The sequence below is a fragment of the Sorex araneus genome, chromosome 3 (assembly GCF_027595985.1).
Source record: "Sorex araneus isolate mSorAra2 chromosome 3, mSorAra2.pri, whole genome shotgun sequence".
Taxonomy (NCBI): Eukaryota; Metazoa; Chordata; class Mammalia; order Eulipotyphla; family Soricidae; genus Sorex; species Sorex araneus.
This window is the reverse complement of record NC_073304.1, coordinates 85,941,167-85,957,834: the sequence shown is the minus strand read 5'-3', so window position 1 is coordinate 85,957,834 and position 16,668 is coordinate 85,941,167. Positions and strand designations below refer to the sequence as shown.

General features: G+C 62.4%; 1 protein-coding gene across 1 annotated transcript; it reads left to right on the top strand.

Annotated features, from left to right (window-relative positions):
- Nucleotides 1-6,708: 6,708 nt before the first annotated feature.
- On the top strand, nucleotides 6,709-14,638 carry CCDC9B (coiled-coil domain containing 9B). Its single transcript, XM_055132508.1, has 11 exons — nucleotides 6,709-6,813; nucleotides 7,730-7,843; nucleotides 7,979-8,077; nucleotides 8,618-8,773; nucleotides 8,863-8,943; nucleotides 9,540-9,730; nucleotides 9,980-10,038; nucleotides 10,406-10,459; nucleotides 10,561-10,660; nucleotides 11,148-11,187; nucleotides 11,267-14,638. The coding sequence occupies exons 1-11, from the start codon at nucleotides 6,802-6,804 to the stop codon at nucleotides 11,789-11,791; spliced, it is 1,431 nt and encodes a 476-aa protein (XP_054988483.1). The 5' UTR covers nucleotides 6,709-6,801; the 3' UTR covers nucleotides 11,792-14,638.
- Nucleotides 14,639-16,668: the final 2,030 nt, after the last annotated feature.

Here is a 16,668-nt window from a genome sequence, read left to right as displayed (position 1 = left end):
CTAGGAGTTGGTTTCAAAAGTGGAAGGGGATTGGAGGGGCAGTTCAAAGGACAGACCCCTGAGCATCGCCAGGTGTGGCCCCAGAACAAAATAAAACCAAAAATCACGTACGTGAGGGGCCGGGGTGCTAGTTTGAGGTTGTTAAGCCTTTCCTTTGCACATGACAGACCCTGGTCAATCCCTGGTGCTATACGTTCTCCCCTGAGCCCCTCCAGGAATCGCCTCCCAGCACGAAACAGGTTGTGACCCCAAAACAACACAAGCGAGGAGGGACGAGTGGCCCTCCCTCATTCCCGGCAGGCAGGGAGGGTGGGATTTTGAGCCGGTGTCTCGCTAGCATCCCTAGCCTGCCTGGGAGACGCGTGTCCTTCCCCCCACCCCACCCCATCTCGGGGAAGGAGTCAGGGCACAGAAAGCGGCGGACACGTGCCAGAGGTCAGCGCTGGTGAGTGTCTGGCCAGCCAGCTCTCGCTGCAGGAACGCGCTTGCTTTGGTAACTCGGGCAAAGGGCGTTGGCTCCTGGCCGTGGGCCCTTTTGCATCCACTCCTCGGTCTGAGGGAGCTGAGGGGAGGCAGGGCACGGAGGGAGGCTCGGGCCACCTGCCACCGCCGGCCCTTGGCAGCAGGTGACTGAGTGGCCTGTGTCCTCATACCTCCCCAGGCAGTGGAGTTGGGGGGCGGGGTCACTGCAGGCTGAGGAGAGCGGTGGGGGCTTGTGCTCACAGTGGGGATGGGCCTGTGGCTCTCGTGGAGGGAGATGAACGGTGCGGTGGGGTGACAGCAGGCCAGGGCCACGGGGGCCCGGAGGGAAGGCTGCCCGGTTGCAGCCCAGTGCGGCAGCTGAGGCCCGAGTCTGTCTTCCTCGGTGCCCTTCCCCATCTTCAGGCGTGAGAGCCCACAGCCAGGTCTCCAGGCTGTCCCCTCGCCCTGGTGACTGCGGCACCCTGTTGCTGAGGCTTGGAGTCTGGCCTGAGGCGAGGTGCCTCTCCCCCAAAAAAGGCAGCGAAGGCGTCAGGGGAGTGTTTGGCGGGGAGGCGCTGGTCTCAAGGAGAGGAGAGAGCCCTTAGCTTCTCCGGGGGTGCAGATGACTGTGGGGAGGTGTGAACTGGCAATGACGACTGGAAGGCAGTTGGGGGCGGATACACTCTACCTCCGATCCCGGCCAGCAGAGCTGTCCTGTCCCTACTCGTAGGCTGCCCTCATGGACAGCTTTCTGGGGGCATTATGGAGAAGGGGGTGCAGGCAGCATCGCCGGAACCAGTATGGGGATGGTGATTCAGGACAGGGCTAGTAGGTGGGGGCGTCCCACCTTGAAGACTCCTGGGGCAGGTGACGGCTGGATCTCCCGGGAGAAGTGAGTGTGTGCCCTGCCCAGCCTAGTCACTGGCCAGCATGTGGGGCCACTGCAGCACGTGTGCAAGGGGCCGGTGGGGCTGGAGGAAGAGGTAGTCCTCCCTGGGGGCACTCACCAACCTCTGGGTCTTCCTGGCTGCCACATCAACCCGCTGGGCACACAGGGGCTCTTCCCTCCTGCACTGTCCCCCACCCACTCACTTCATGATCTCTGGCAGGCTCCGAGAGCTCCCGTCCTTGCCTCTTGCAATACCCTTTTCCTGCTAAGGTGACAGTCATCCTCCTCTGCCTGAGGAGGCAGAGGACTGAGGGGCCGTCTGGACACAGGACACTAAAATGGGGAGTTTCGGGCCCCAGGCAGCTGCCTTTGCCCTTGATGCCAGGACTCTGCCCTTCAGCAGCGCCCTCCCTGCCCGACCTCTTCTCCTCTTAGGCTCTTATTTCTTTACTTTTATTTCTTATTTTTTTCCCTGCTACACCAGGAGATACTCCTGGCTCCTGCACTCAGGGATTACTCCTGGTGGGGCTCAAGGGACCATATGGGATGCCAGGGATCAAACCCAGATCAGCTGTGTGCAAGACAAATGCCCTACCTGCTGTACTATCGCTTAGCCCCTATTTTTAGTTTTTTTGGGGGGAGACACAAGTTTGGGTCACACCTTACGCTGCTGCTCAGGGCTTATTCCTGACTCTTCACTAGGGATCATTCCTGGTGGGACTCAGGGAAACATAGGGGGGTGCTGGGGATCGATTCATGGTTGACTGCATACAAAGCAAGTGTCATAACCTCTGGAAGGTTACTATTTCTTCAGCCCCTCATTTTTTCCTTTTTGGGTCACACCCGGCAATGCTCAGGGGTTACTCCTGACTCTGCACTCAGGAATTACTCCTGATGGTGCTCGAGAGACCACATGCGATGCTGGGAATCGAACCCGGGTTGGCCACGTGCAAAGCAAACGCCCTACCTGCTGTGCTATCGCTCCAGCCCCAGCCCCTCTTTTGGGGGGAGTTCCCTGGTGCTTGGGGGAACCAGGCAGTGCCAGGATTCGAACTCCAGCTGCCCTGCATGCAATGCTGCCTCTGCAATCCAGATCTGCTCCCTCCTGGCCCCCCTCCCTTGCTGGAGATCCTGCCCACCGCCTGCCCTCCCGCCCCGCGCCACTCACCCTCCTGTGCCCGAGGACTCTCCACTCCCTGTGCTCCATTCAGTCTTGCTCACCGCCCCAAAGCTCATCCCCTGGCAGACTCCTGAGCCACCTGGAGCCACTGGCTGGTGTGGTTTGGTATTGGCCATGTCCCTGCCATGGGACTGGCTTCTCACGTCCCTCCGATGCCAGCTGGGACAGTCCGTGGGGGCTGGGCAGGGCAGCCCTGAGCCTCTGTGAGGTTCTGGGAAAACACAGCGAGTCTCCTTTGCACCCACCTGAAGGAGAATCCCAGAGGTTTAGTCCCAAACCGGGGTTCACTGGCCTGCTGGATCTGGGGAGCTGGGGAGGAGAGGGCCAGCTGGGGCGTGTCCAGGAGACTGGATGGAGGAGTGAGGCCCCAGACCTGCCGACCTCTGCCACCAGCCGTCTGCTCCCCTGGCCCGGCCCCACCCTGCTCTGGCATGCTGTCCTGGGAGATGCCACGCCCAGAGCCTGGCCATCTGGAGCCTTCCAGCCCTGCTCCCCCTGGCCGACGGCCTCCCACGCGCAGGGCGGAGAGTTAATAGAGACACTGTGTTCTAAGGCTTCTCTTGCCCCTTCCCACTTGAAGGGTCCCCCCCCCCATCTCTGGGCTTCCCCACACCCAGTCATGAGCCTGAAGACCTCGGGCTGACCCCGGATGTTCCTCAGAACTGGACCCTGAGCCTGGAATTGGGCAGGGGTGTCCAGAGGCAGGTGGGGCAGTCTCGGGAACCTCAAAGGCTGGCAGGAGGCCAAGGATGGCCAGTGCCTGGGGTTTCAGTGGGGAACAGACCGGGAAAACTGCTGGGAGAGGGAGCGTGGGCAGTAAAAGCTGGGCGGGACCGAGCTGCCCTGGGGTCACCCCGCTGAGGCCACAGTGGCCCCCAGACCGCAGAAGTGCTTCAGTGAGTTCAGGCCCCAGCAGGTGGCAGCTTCTGGACCCTTCAGTGGTTGCTGTGGGACAGCCCCACAGACAAATGACCCCTCTGTGATGCCCTTCTTCTGCCAGGGACCCAGGGAAGCAGGACTCTCCCCCATCCAGATGAGGACCAGAGAGCTAGAATGACCCGAAGTCACCAGCAAGCGGTGGAGACTGAGCTGGAACCCACAGCGCAGCCTGCTCTAAGGTCAGGAGGGGGAAGGGCTTAGCCGGCCATGAGCCGTCAGTGGGCAGCAGCTCTGGGAAGGGAGGTGTGAGCCCCAGGACCCCCCTCCCTGTCTGCTTCAGCCCCATGGGGCAATCGACTCCCTTGTCCTGCACAGCCCAGGCGCTGTTCCCTCTGGCCCTCCAGGCAGAAACTCAGAACTGTGGCCAGCTGGTTCCCAAGGCAGGCTCCAGGCCTGCACACCAGGGACCACCCACCCCGCCCAAACACACTGCACCCCAAGGGTGGAGCTGTGGGTCCAGCCGGCCGGCTGCGCAGGTCATAAGCAGCTAAGGAAAAGGTGTGACCCGGGACATTGGCCGATGTACGGGGACAACCGCCCTGCCCATCCTGCAGAGGGAAGCTGCAGAGTGCAGGCGTGGTGGAATGCGGGGTGTTCGCGTGTGAATGGGGTGTGGGGTGTGGGCGGGGAGGACAGGGCGGGCACCAACGCAGCCAGCCAGGCTTCTTGTCTCATCTGCGCCACAAACACGCTGATTGCTCCGAGCAAAAGGAGCAATGTCTCGGGGAGGGGGGGCTCCTGGTCGATAAAATGAGGCACATTTTGGGGGGAGCTCCTGGGCAGAGGCCGCGAAGGAAGAGCCCACCCCCTCCCCGGGCTTCTGGTGCCCTCTAGTGGTGGCGCAGAGAACGAGCGCTCCGTTCTCGAAGGGGACGCGGCTTGGGGCAGGAGAGCGCAAGGCGGGTTGTTGCCATTTGAGGCGCTGGGGGTCGTGGATGGAGAGAGACTGTTATAAACAACCCGCCGCCCCCGCGCGCACACGCGCACACACACGCACACCGTGCACAAAACCCTTGAGTGACTCACGCGTGTCCTCATTCTATAATCCCCAAGGCAGGCTCTGTAGTTTGCAAGGACCCAGTGCCCAGACCTGGGGCTGGCAAGGCCCTGGGCACACTGTCCCTGCCCTCTGGGAGCCTCTGTGCACTAGAGGGACAGAGGGTTTAGGCCACAGACTCTGGAGAAAATGGAGTGGCGCTTGGGACAGGTGTGACCAGAACACTGTGTCTGCGAGTGTCTGTCGGTTTGTTTTGAGTTTGTGGGCTTCAGCCTGACATTCTGGGACATTTTAGCCACTGGTTTAGGGTACTCATTCCCTCTCTCTGCAAGCCCCTGTGAAAGGCCGGGGTGATCCACAGACGGGGTGGAGGGGGGCAGGGGTCCCGGCCCTGAGTCTGAGAACCTCACCTGGCTCAGGGCCCGGTTCCAGAGATGGCAGAGAGCACTGTGCGAGCTGCGGAGCCTCCCAGCTAACCAGGAGCACACCCCAGCTGTGTGTGGGGCGGGGTGGGGGGTGGGTAGGCTGGAACCCAGCAGTCTGTGGGGCAGCACGTGGAGAGGGGGAGCGGAAGAGGTGAGAGACAGGCCCCTCCGATGCGCCTCTGATGTGTCACTGTTGCTGGGAAGGGACCGGGGCTGACTCAGTGGGAACATCCGGCGGGAAGGAAGACAGCGAGTGAGGGAGCCAGCGAGCTGGTGGCATTTACTTGCAGCGGGATGGAAGTTTGGGGCGGTGCTCACTCGGGGCTCCCGGCGGCGGGAGGGTGAGGGGTCAGGGTGATGCTCAGTGCTGGGACATGGGAGGGCCGACAGGAAGAGGTGGTGGTGGGGGTGAGGGGGAGTAAAGCTTGGATCTCCAGCTGCTGGGGAGCAGAGGAAAGCCATGGGGCTTTCGCTCCAAAGACAAGGGGAAAGTGGTGGCTTGAAATTGGGGAAACTGAGTCCTGGTGGATTAGCGATGTGGGGAATGCAGAGGTTGGAGGGGTACTCCCTTGCTCTTTGTCCTGACAAGGCCAGAAGTGGGTGTGGGGGGTTAGCTTGTAACTACTAAAGCAGAGAATCTGAGACAGGAGATTACTCCCCTCCCAGTGCTCCTAAGACTGGACCCCTGTCTACTTTGGACCCCACCCTGCCCTGTCCCCTGGAGGCACCAGTCTCAGGTTTAGGGAGATTTGGAAAAAAGCAGTCTCCCTTCTTGGGGAGGCAGAGGCAGAAAGGGCCACCTCCCAACTCTTAGCAAGGGCAAGGAGGCCCAGAGCGTCAGAGACATAGTGCCAGAGCTGGCCATGCACATGGCTGACCTGGGCTGCATCTGGACAGACCATATGCATACGGCTCCCCCGAGCCCTGCCAGGAGTGTTTCCTAAGTGCAAGGCCAGGAGTAACCCCTGAGCATTGCCTGGTGTGACCCTGAAACAAAAACCAAACCAGGGGCTGGAGTGATAGCACAGCAGGTAGGGCGTTTGCCTTGCACGTGGCCGACCTGGGTTCGATTCCCAGCATCCCCTATGGCCCCCGAGCACCGCTGGGAGTAATTCCTGAGTGCAGAACCAGGAGTAACCCCTGTGCATTGCTGGGTGTGACCCCAAAACACAAAACTAAACAAAAGCCAAACCAAAAAGTGTCAGAGTGGGGGAGGGGTCTGAGGGAGGTAAGTAGGGGGGAGGGGTTGGCCTGAGGCGCTGAGGCGGGGGCAAGCACCCCAGGCCTGGGGCAGGAGACTGGGTGGGGTGGGGGAGCGTCTGTGAGCGGCTGAAGTGTAGGGAAGACGCCGGAACCCGAGGAATGAGTGAGTAATGGAGGTATTTGAGGTATGTGTAGTATTTAGGGGCTAGTGGGGAGTTGTTTGATCCCTTCCAGTGAAACAAGTGCTGGTGGGGAAAGTGGGAGGGAGCCCCTTTGAGGTGGGGGACAAGGACTGAACCGCACTCCCCCGCCCCCCAAGACTTTCTCATAGCACATCTGGTCTGCAGCAGGCAGGGGATGGGGCGCTGCTGGGGGTGGGGGTGGGGTGGGGGGGGAGAGGCCAGGCAGAGGCCACCGGGCGATGTGTCCCAGCCAGTCTGTCTGGGGACGCTGGGCAGGGCAGGGAGAGGTGCGGGGTAGGGCCAGCAGGCGGCCCCGTCCCGGGCTCTGTGAGTGGCTGGTGGGGGCGGTGGCCACCGCCGTTTCCTGGCCGGCAGCCCAGAGAGTCTCGTAATCACAACATGATCTCGTGTGCGAGCCGGGCCGGCAGGGAGAGGCCACGGAGGCCCGACTCCGGCTCCGGCTCCGGCTCCCTCGGTCTCTGGCTCCCCTGGGGCTGCCCTGGAACTCTCTGGTGCCGCCCGCCATGCACTCGGCTGTGAGTGGCGCCTCGCCCCTTCTGTGGGGGGCTTCTTGGGCTGGGGGTGGGGGCTGGGCTGCCGGGCCCGTCGCTCTCAGGGGGCAGCTGGGAACAGCTGGGGCCGGGAGGAAGAGGGCTGTGCCAAGTTGGTGGGAGCGGGCCGGAGAAGCCAGCAGCCCCCTGGGGACCCCCGAGACAGGGAGGGGCTGGGTCTCTCGCTCCAGAGAGGCTCCTGGGCTGGCCTGTGCTGCCCGGCTGCCTGCAGCTCCGGCTTAGAGGGCCGGGCCGGGTGAGAGAGACCCTTTCCCACCCACTGGACACAGGCCAGAGTGTGGGGTCCAGGGGCTGGGCGCCCAGGATGGCCAGAGCTGCCCTGTTTCGCTGTGGCTTTAGGCCTGGGAGTCAGACTGCTCCCCCTCGACCTCCCGAATGCCCTGGCAACACCCCAGTCCCAGCAGGTTCTGCTGCCAGAGCCATTTATAACTCCCCTCCAGGCCGGCTCAGCCGGGCTCCCTGGGGAGCGGGAGGAGGGGAGAGAGCATACGACAGAGCCAGCCTCCAAGGGGACAGGCAAGTGGGGGTTCAGGGCCTCTCCTGAGACCCCTCCCCGTGGAGACCCTGCATGGGGTCTGGCCCTGTTCCTCCAGGGAAAGGGTACGGGTGAAGGGGAGGAGTGGTAGAAGGGCGGGTAGGGCATAGGATGGCGGGTAACACACTTGCCTTGCACCCAGATGGCTCCAGCTCAATCCCCAACACCCCTATCTGGTCCCCTGAGTCCCACCAGGGGTGACCCATGAGCACAGGGCCAGGAAGGAGGAAGCCCTGAACACTGCCGGGTGTGGTTTTAAAACAACAACAAATGTGGGGGTGAGTTGAAGGGGAAAGCAGGGACCTTGCCTGGCAGTCCCGAGTCTAGACCCCGTTCCACCCGCAGGGGCCCCAGCGGGCCGAGTCCCACTTGAGCAAGCAACAGGAGAAGGATGCGGAGCTGGACCGGAGGATAGCTGCCCTCCGCAAGAAGAACCAGGCCCTGCTCCGCAGGTACCAGGTGAGCAGCCGGCGGGGCTGGTGTGCAGGGTTGGAGCCGTGCTCTGCCCTGCCCACTGGTGTTTTGTCATGGGGCCTGCTGGCATCAGTGTCTGCTAGGAGGCTGCCACGATGCTGACCTTGTGCCCTCCCGCAGGAGATCCAGGAAGACCAGAGGCTGGCAGAGCAGGGGGGTACAGCTGGGCCACCCACTGAGCAGCTCCAGCCCGATGGCCTCACCATCACCGTCAGCCAGGTTCCAGGCATTAGCCACAGCGGGAGACAGGGCGGGGGGGCCGGGGGCGGGGTGCAGGGGGACAGAGAGCTGGCCCGCTCTTCTTTCCTTGCTTGTGGCTCTGGGATGCCCGTGGCACTCCATCCCTCTGTCCCCAGGGCATGTCAGCCAAAACCCCACCGAATGGCGGCCCCTTTCCCAGTCCCCCCTGCATGTTCGCCCCTAAGCAGAGCACGGGCTGCCCTTGAACCCCCATTTCCAGGGAGCTGGATAAGGGCGGCTGAATGCTAGGAGTAGTGATGAAGGACAAAGCAGCATTGTGAGGGCTGCGTGAGTCCCAGCTCGGAGGGGTGTCACCCGGGCACCCCGGGTCCAGGGTGGCCCCGGGCCTTGACTAGTCTAATGTCACTGGCATGTGGATGCCCTGCCAAGCCAGCGACTCTGTGGGCATGCCCAGGAAGGGCCAGCACGGGCACCCAGCCGGGAAGCCACCCGAGAGCTAAATCCCAGCTCTGGTCTGTGCTGCCCCGGGGCCAGGGGCCTCAGCGGCTTGTCCTGCAGGGGAAGCGGGTGGTCAGCCGGAACTGGGTGCGCCGCCTGCCCGGACCAGGAGTGGCTGAGGACAGTCTGGAGGATGATGAGGCCGCGGGTCCAGCAGGGGCTTTCTGCCTGGGGGAGCGGGTGGAGCTGGCGGTGACTATGGAGAACAAAGCCAAGGTGAGCAGGCCGGTGGGCGCGGTGGGCCGGTGGGCACGGTGGGGGCAGCGCCTCCCTCCCTGGCTCTGCCACACTCCTGCCCGCCCTAGGCCAAGCGGATTGTCAGTGAGAAGCCCCCGGGAGCCCGGAGCCAGACTCAGACAGCCAACAGCTCAGCCTCTGCCCGGAAGGTACTTCTCCAGGAGCAGGTGGGATGTGGCCGCCCTGCTGGAGGGAGGCACAGATGTCCCCCCATCTGTGGGGACACACAGCCCCCCAAAAGAGAATTCCCATCCCCTTCCTCTCTGGCCCCACTGAGAGATGGGGTGGCCAGGGGGTGGTCAGCCCTTACCTACATGGGTTCTGGAGGAAAGGGGACGTGTGTGTGTGTGTGTGTGTGTGTGTGTGTGTGTGTGTGTGTAGGTACTGGCCTTGTGCCAGGTGTAGCCTCTAGGTGGCAGTAGCTCGATACTGGAGGCAAAACCTCCAGGGCTAGCCTTACCCTTGGGCCTCGGCTGCTGTCACCCCTACACACACAGGATGAAGGATACCCAGAATATTCAGTGGCCCCCACAGACACACAGGAGGAAGGAGACCCAGGGAGCTAGTGGTCCCAAAGGCTCTGCTAATAAGCGGGTCAAATACGGGCTCACAGACAGCCTGTCAGAGGCAGCGTTGCTTTTGGGGGGTGGGTGGCAGCCGGGAGGAGAGGAACCCCTGCTCTCCAGCCCGACACCCAGCCCTGCAGGCACCCACCCTCTCGGTGCTGAGGTCTTTCTCCTTGCAGGCTGCTCGGGAGGCCCGGGGTCCAGGCCAGGGCACGAGCCCAGGCCCCGGCAGGAGCCCCCCGGAGGTGGGCTGGGACTACGCCCAGTGGAAGCAGGAGCGGGAGCAGATCGACCAGGCACGCCTGGCACGGCACAGGGATGCACACGGGGAATGGCGCCGCCCGTGGGATCTGGATAAGGCCGCGCCCATGTGGGTGGTGGGGCCGGGCAGGCCGCAGGGCTGACGTGTGGGCGGGGTCTGGTGGAACTGGGTCTGGGCACCCCGGGGTGGGGATCAGCTTGGGCCCTGGCTCAGGGCTCTCTGTCCCCTATATTCCTCAGGCCCACCCTCTCCCTGGAGCGTTCATGTGTGAGGGTGACCGTATCCCTGGGGATGGTGTCACCGCCTCTGCCCCCCCCCCCCGCCATGGTAGCCAGACCCCCTTGTCTCTCTATGCAGGCCACAGCACTTCAGCAAGCCTCGGGAAGAGGGCCTGGCCAGGGCAGGCAGCGCCAGGGGTGAGCCTCATGCCTGCCTCACGCCCGTTTTCTCCTTGGCTTTCTCCCTCCTCGGCCCAGTCTGTCTCCTGATCGTCCCCAGTGACCCCACTGTCCACGCCCCGCTCCTGCCCGGGGTGCTGTCCCTGCAGTCTGGGACGGGGGCTGGAGGGACTCTGCTCGGGGCCCCTGGAGGGAATGGCTGACCCCTTCTCACACCCCCTCCCCTCAGGGGTCCTAGAGCTCCGGGACCCAGCCTCGCTGCTCTCTGGAAGGAGCCAGAGCTCTCCCCTGGGCCAAGAGGATGGATGACAGTTTCAGAGTCCTGGAAGAATGGGCGTGTGTGCTATGGGAACCCCATCCTTGCCCGTTCCCTTTACCTCTTTAGGTCCTAGGAGCCCCCGAAAACTTCAGCCCTCACTATCGCCCCCTGGTGGCAAAGGTGAGTTGGGTCAGGAGGAGAGAGCGGGGTCCTGTCTCCTGGTAAAGGGGCCAGACCGTGAGGGGTCCCTGTTCCTTCAATGTGGGGATCCTCTCTTGCAGGTGGTACTCCTCGGGGTGGGCAAGCCAGCAGACCCTCTGGGGCACCAGCCCCCCGCAGCAAGGCCTGGGGGATGGAAAGGCTGACGGGCAGGGCCCGAAGGTAATAGGCAGCCTAGGGTCTGTTGAGGGGGTCTTCTGGGCCCCCTCACCCTCGTCTCCTGACTCTTCCCTGCCCTGGGAGGGGAGGACTGCCCTGTCCAGGTTCCTGCTCCAGCTCCCGGCTGAGAGCCTGGTGGCAGGTTAATGAGGTGCGGGAGAGGAGGTGGTAATTACAGCGGCTCCTTCCCCGGGGAGTGGGGCAGGCGGCCCTTTCGCAGGCTGTGCGGGCAGGGACATGCCGGCAGTCCCCAGAGAGCTGCAGGTGCTGCGCGTGGCCATAAACAGCAGCTGGGGACCTGGGAGGGCCGCGGTGGGAGGTGATCAGGGGAAATGGCTGGACTGGGGGCTCGGAGCCAGCATCCCGGGGCGGGGAGGTCCTTCTGACTCTCCTCCTCTGGGGATCTGGGCCACCAGCCACTGACGTGTGAGATGAAGTGGGGCGGAGGGGTAGGGGGGAGCAGGGTCTGCCACGCGTTGTGTTTCCACAGGTGGGACGCGAAGGAAGACAAGGAGCCCGAGAGCCAGGAGGTGGGTCTCTGGGCGGAGGACGGGGTGGACGCGGACACAGGCCTGGACTCGCCGGCAGCAAGCCCACCTTCTGTTTCAGGGAGGCCAGAGCAGAAACTCGGCGGATGAGAAGGCCAAGCCTCAGAAGCCGGGGGCGCCCATGGGGCCCAAGCCAGGCAGCGCCCCCAGCCCCTGCCCGGCCTCCCCAGAGGGGCCGAAGGAGGAGTCAGCAGCCTCGCCGGCCACTGCAGTCCCTCCCTCGCCACCACACACTGACTTGGCTCCCCTCGACCTTTCTTTGGGAGGGGCCAGTAGCCTTGGGTCCAGGGAGGGCATGAGTGTGCTTGGCCCCAAGTCGGGGGCCCAGGAGAGCCCCGGGGCCCAGCCTGGGGGTTCTGAGCAGCCCTCTGTGTCGCTCGGTGCCCAGACCGGGCCTGAAGTCCAAACTTGCTCTGAGTCACCAAGAGGATCGGGGCCCCCTGAGACCAGATTGGACAGCAAGGCTGAGGCCCAGCAGGGCCTGGCACCCCGAAACCGGCCCTCCAGAGGGTCTGGGCAAAGGACAAGGGGCACAGAAGGTGGGAGGAGCAGGACGGGAGGTCCTGGCCACGCAGGGAGGTGCTGAGCAAGCTGCGAGGGGGAGGAGGAGGGAAGAACAGTCTGGAGCTGTCTGCGTGAGGGGCGGCTGGTGGCGGCAGGGCGGCTGAGCGGTACACAGGCTCCCTGGGAGAGGGACACAGTGAAGGCCAGGAGCGGGCCCGCCCGGCACCTCCCGGGCACGTCCGCGTGCAGGCCCAGCCCCTGGTCTATTCCCGGCCACAGCTGCTCTCTGAGGCTGCCCGGGACACGGCCCTCCTGCCCTGCATCCAGTGGCCTCTCTCTGCAGCTGCTCAGGTGCGGGCAGCCGCAGCAGCGGGCATGGCCGGCAGAGGCCAGCCCCGTTCCCACGCCCCTGCCTTGCACCCAGGTGACTCACAGTCCGAGTCACAGGGAGGCCAAACCAGGGCGTCACGGCAACCGGCTGGCAGCCTCTGCCTTTTGGAGAGACAAACTGATTCCCAGAGAGAGGGCGGCCCCACAGCTGGCAGGGACAGAGCCGGGGACTGGGCAGCAGAAATCAGGTTCTTTCGGCAGGAGAGGGTTCAGGAAAGGCGCCCCCTCTCAAATGGGCTGGGGGGGCTGCCCCAGGGACCCCCTTTGTGTCCAGGTCAGACAGCAGCGCGCCCTGGGCTGAGCAAGTGAGTGGGGCCCCTGCTGCCCTGGGTGCCTCCTGTCCTCTCCCCGTGCCCCTCCTCTCTGCACCAGGGCGTGGGGGCTCGGTGAAACCCAGGCCTCTGCCAAAGCGGGGAGACAGAGGGAGCAGCAGCCCCGGGAGCTAAGGCCTCGGGGTGCTCCTTGCTCGGTCTCCCGTTCCTGTCCCTCCGCGGAGGCCCACGTCTGGTGAATGATCCGGACTCCGCACAAGCTGTGGCTGCCTTTCAATTCAACAAACATTTCCTGCGCGCCCACTCCCAGCAATGCAGCCGGTGGGCGATGGTGCTGCGCCAGCTGGGGGTGGGAAGGAAGCAGGGAGCCGGGGGAGCCAGGCTGCGTGGCAGGCACGGATCCTGGCGCCAGGGCCTGACCGGGGCTGGGGAAGGGAGGAGCCCGGGGCACTGCCCCACCGCCTGCTGGCAAAGGCCTGCATCGCCTTTTTCTAGTCACGCGTGGCTCCTGCCGGGATCTTCCCATGAGGCAGCCCCTGCCCCCTGCCATTATTGCTCCTTTCTGATCAGGCCTTGGCCTCGCCGGCCCCTCTGGGCTCTCGAGAGTGTACCCAGATTCTTCTCAAGGTTTCCCCACTGTCCCACGGGCCTAAATCAAGGGTCACAGTGGGACTTTCCCACTCTCCTGCGCTTCACCCCGCACCCCTCTGCTTGGGAAGGACTGGGGGCTCACTCCCGCCGTCCAGGCCTACGGGAGGGATGCTTCACACACCAGGGCGTGCAGAGCAGTGAGCTAATGAGAGCAGGGCCATGTGGGCCTGAGGATTTGTGTTGCCGAGAGGCTCCAGGCGAGGCTGAGGTGACGGGATCATCAACTACACTTTGAGTGTTTGGACTAGGGCACAGCAGGGCTAGGGGTGGTGACGCGTCTCCACCAGGGCTGCTCTGGAGGGTGGGGACAGGCTACTGGCATCTAAGGCATCCTCACCCATGGGGCTGGGGGACTGCCTGCTTCTGCAGTGGAAAGCTGGCCAGGCAGGGGTGAGGAGAAGGAGAGACTGTGAAGGGGCATTGCTGAGAGGGCTTGGTGACTGGGGCTGGGTGAGGGGGAGACATGACCCTGAGGCATGACTAGACGGGCGTGGAAGAGTCCAAGCTGGCCGTCTTCTTTCTTCCGTCTTGGAACCATAACCCCCAGAGCAGTGGCTGTGAGACGGCAGGTTCCAGGCGTCAAGAATCATCGTGATCGGGAACCAAAACGCTAAGGGCTGAGAGGAAGTACAGGCAGGAAGGTGCATGTAGTCAGTCTGGTTCCATCCCCAACAGGATCCCCCAAGCACTGCGAGGAATGATCCCTGGAACCAGAAATAACCCTAAGCAGCACCAGGTGTGACCCACCTGACCCCACTTCACAGAACAAAAATTCATATTCTAAGATTTCCACAACCCCCCACCCCCAGCCCTGATGGTGCCAAGGGTACGAAATGTCATGAAAGGGCACGTACTGAGGCGGGTTTGGCTGCGGGCTGGTGCCAGGCTGGTTGTCCCTGAGGAGCACGAGAGAAAGTGGGACAGAGGGCTAAGGGGAAACAGGGCTTCCCTCCCACAGCAGTAGGAGGAAGGACGCCACGGGAGGAGCAAGGGGAGCCCGGCACCGGGCAGCTTCTCTGTGGAAGACGAGTACAAGGCAAAGACTCCTGACTTCCATGCAAAAATGGGGTGAACCAGCAAACATGGCAGCCACCCCTCCTGCTCCCTGGTGGGTCCAGTGAGGGACCCGAGGACAGGCTAGATGTCCCTCGACCAGTCCTGGGGTCATGCAAGCCTGATGCTGGTGCTCCCGGCCCCTTGTTTAAAGACCTGACTGGGGACCTCCCCATGGATGTCCTGTGCTCCCTCCCATAGGCAAGGGTGATCCTGAGAGGGAGATACTCATGAGACAATGTTCCCAAACCGCGGCCACAGAGAGAGGGCACAAGGGCACAAGTGGAACTGCAGACATCTCCAGCCTGGCCTTAGAGAAGGGTGTGCATTTGGCAGCATGGCAGCAAAGGGGACAACAGGCTTTGGTGGCTAACAGTCTGAACCAGAACCCTAGATCTGCAAAGTGCTAAGCAAGGGGACTTTGATCTATTTGAACCTCCCTGAGCCTCAGTTTTCTTATCTGAGAAAGGGGGCCAGGGATCTGAACCTTGAAGGGTTGCTGAGAAAGTAGTGGAGCGAGCAAAACTCAGACCACAGAAGCTTAGTTTCCGTGGGCCAGCAGCGCCCTGCACAGAAAGACAAGACTCTGTGAATATCTGTGGAATAAATGAAGTGGCTATTTGGTGTCATCGCAGTCTACTTGGTTTTCTCTTTTCCTTTCCCTTCTCTGGAATCTTGCCCTGGACTCTGGACAGTATACGCTCGGGACAGCGAGGGGTGGGCTGTAGTTCACGGTCTTCCAGGACAGCCTGCTTCCTTCAGTCCCTGGGGGACAGAGGAGTTCAACACCCCAAGCCTGTAGTGACCCTGTTTTCCCCCGCTTGGATCATGGGGACGCCCCGTCTTCTCCCTCAGCCTCACAACGGGCTCTCTCCAGGCAAGCGCAGGCGAGTGCTTCCAGGGTCTGTTTACATCAGCCGGATCTCATGCTCTCACACCACAGTTTAGGCTTCTCTATTATCCTGCGACTCCCCACCCCCAAAATAATAAACTCCCTCTCGGAACTCCAAGCCATCCAGTTAAGCTCCCGTCTTAAAAACAGTGGCAAGGACGGACGCTTTCCACCGGGAAACGCCGGCAAGCAGGGCTCCTCAGCTGGCTCTCAAGGTACAAGTTGGGAAGGTTCGACCAGCTCTAGCCCCACCCCTGGCTCCAGGGAAGGAATAACAGGAAAAGACCGCACTGCCCCCGCCCCCAACCCCCCCAAAGGACAAAGGAAATGGCAAATGTCCCTTTGGGGCCATATCTTCTTGCAGGAGGGGGGACAAGGGAAAAGGAGGAACTAGTCACCCCTTCACTGGTGCCTAGGTCATTTATCAGTGGCCACAGGCCCCAGCAGGCAACCCTGTCGGGGGTTACCAGCACTTCCGAGGAGGTGCCGGGTGTGCCCAGGGCCAGGCTCTCGCTGAGGCTGGGAAAGGCAAAGCAGAGCCCGGACAGACGCTGCTTTCTCTCAAGTCAGCAGCCCCACGTCACAGCAGCTCATTAAGCATCCACTTGACGCCGGCGGGGTGTGTGTGGGGGGGTGGGGAGTGAAATAACGCAGACCTGGCACCAGAAAGAGCAAATGTGGCACCCATGACTCCTTTTAAGGACCGGCTCTTGGAGCCGCAGGCTCCGGCGCACGAGGTGAGACACAGCCTTCTGGGGAGGCTCTTTCTGTCTGGCCTCTTCGCAAGCTTTCCAGGGCGAGCACTCCTGCGAACCTCAAAAATAACCAGTCGCTGGGCCTTTTCCTTCCCTGATGCACTCTGGGGACACGGCGTTTCCTCTCCCCTCCTGGAGGGCAGCTGGCTTTGACCGAGAAAGGGGGTCAAAAGTCACCTTGATAACCATCTGTCCAAACAGAAACATCCTAACCCTAAGTTACAGAATCAGAGGCGGCAGGAGCAGCGGGTCTCCACGGTGGTTTTAGCAGGGGAATCTCCTGGAAGGCTGCTTCCCCGGTGACAGGCGCTGGCCTAATGTTTACCACCTGTCCCTTCATATTCCTTCCTATGCATGGTTTCTGCCCAAAGGGACCACGTGCCCTGGAAAACACGGCATGCCATAGAGATATTTCCTTGTATTGCCCTGGGGGCCTTTCCCCATCCACGTGCCTGCCTCACATCCCTCCTCAAGCATCCCGACACACCTGTCACCTCATTGTTCTCTCATCAATTCCCAGCTGGTTAGGAGGAAAGTGAGGAGGCAAGACTCTGGTCCATGCTGAATGTGGCCTCACTCCACAGGTCCCTCCCTGAAGCATGCCACCTAGGCCCCAGGCTGCACGTGGCTCAGAGGCTGGGTGCAGGGATGGAGCACTGCCCAGGCCGGCAGTAGGGAGCTGAGAGGTTGCCCGCCACCTAGATACGCCACACTGAGGGGAGACCGCCAGCCCTGTCTCTGAACAGTGCGGTTACAGAGAGAGGCTTCTTTAAAAAGAAATCCTTGGTAATCAACATAATTGCTCTTTTGGTCAAGTTGGTTTTGGGGGTTTTGAGACTTACTTGGCAGGCTGAAGGCCCTAAATGGTTCCTGAATTAATGGCAGTGGTTTCTAGAAAATATTTTGAAGCAAAGGGAGAATCTTATTGCTACTTTACCAAGAAGCT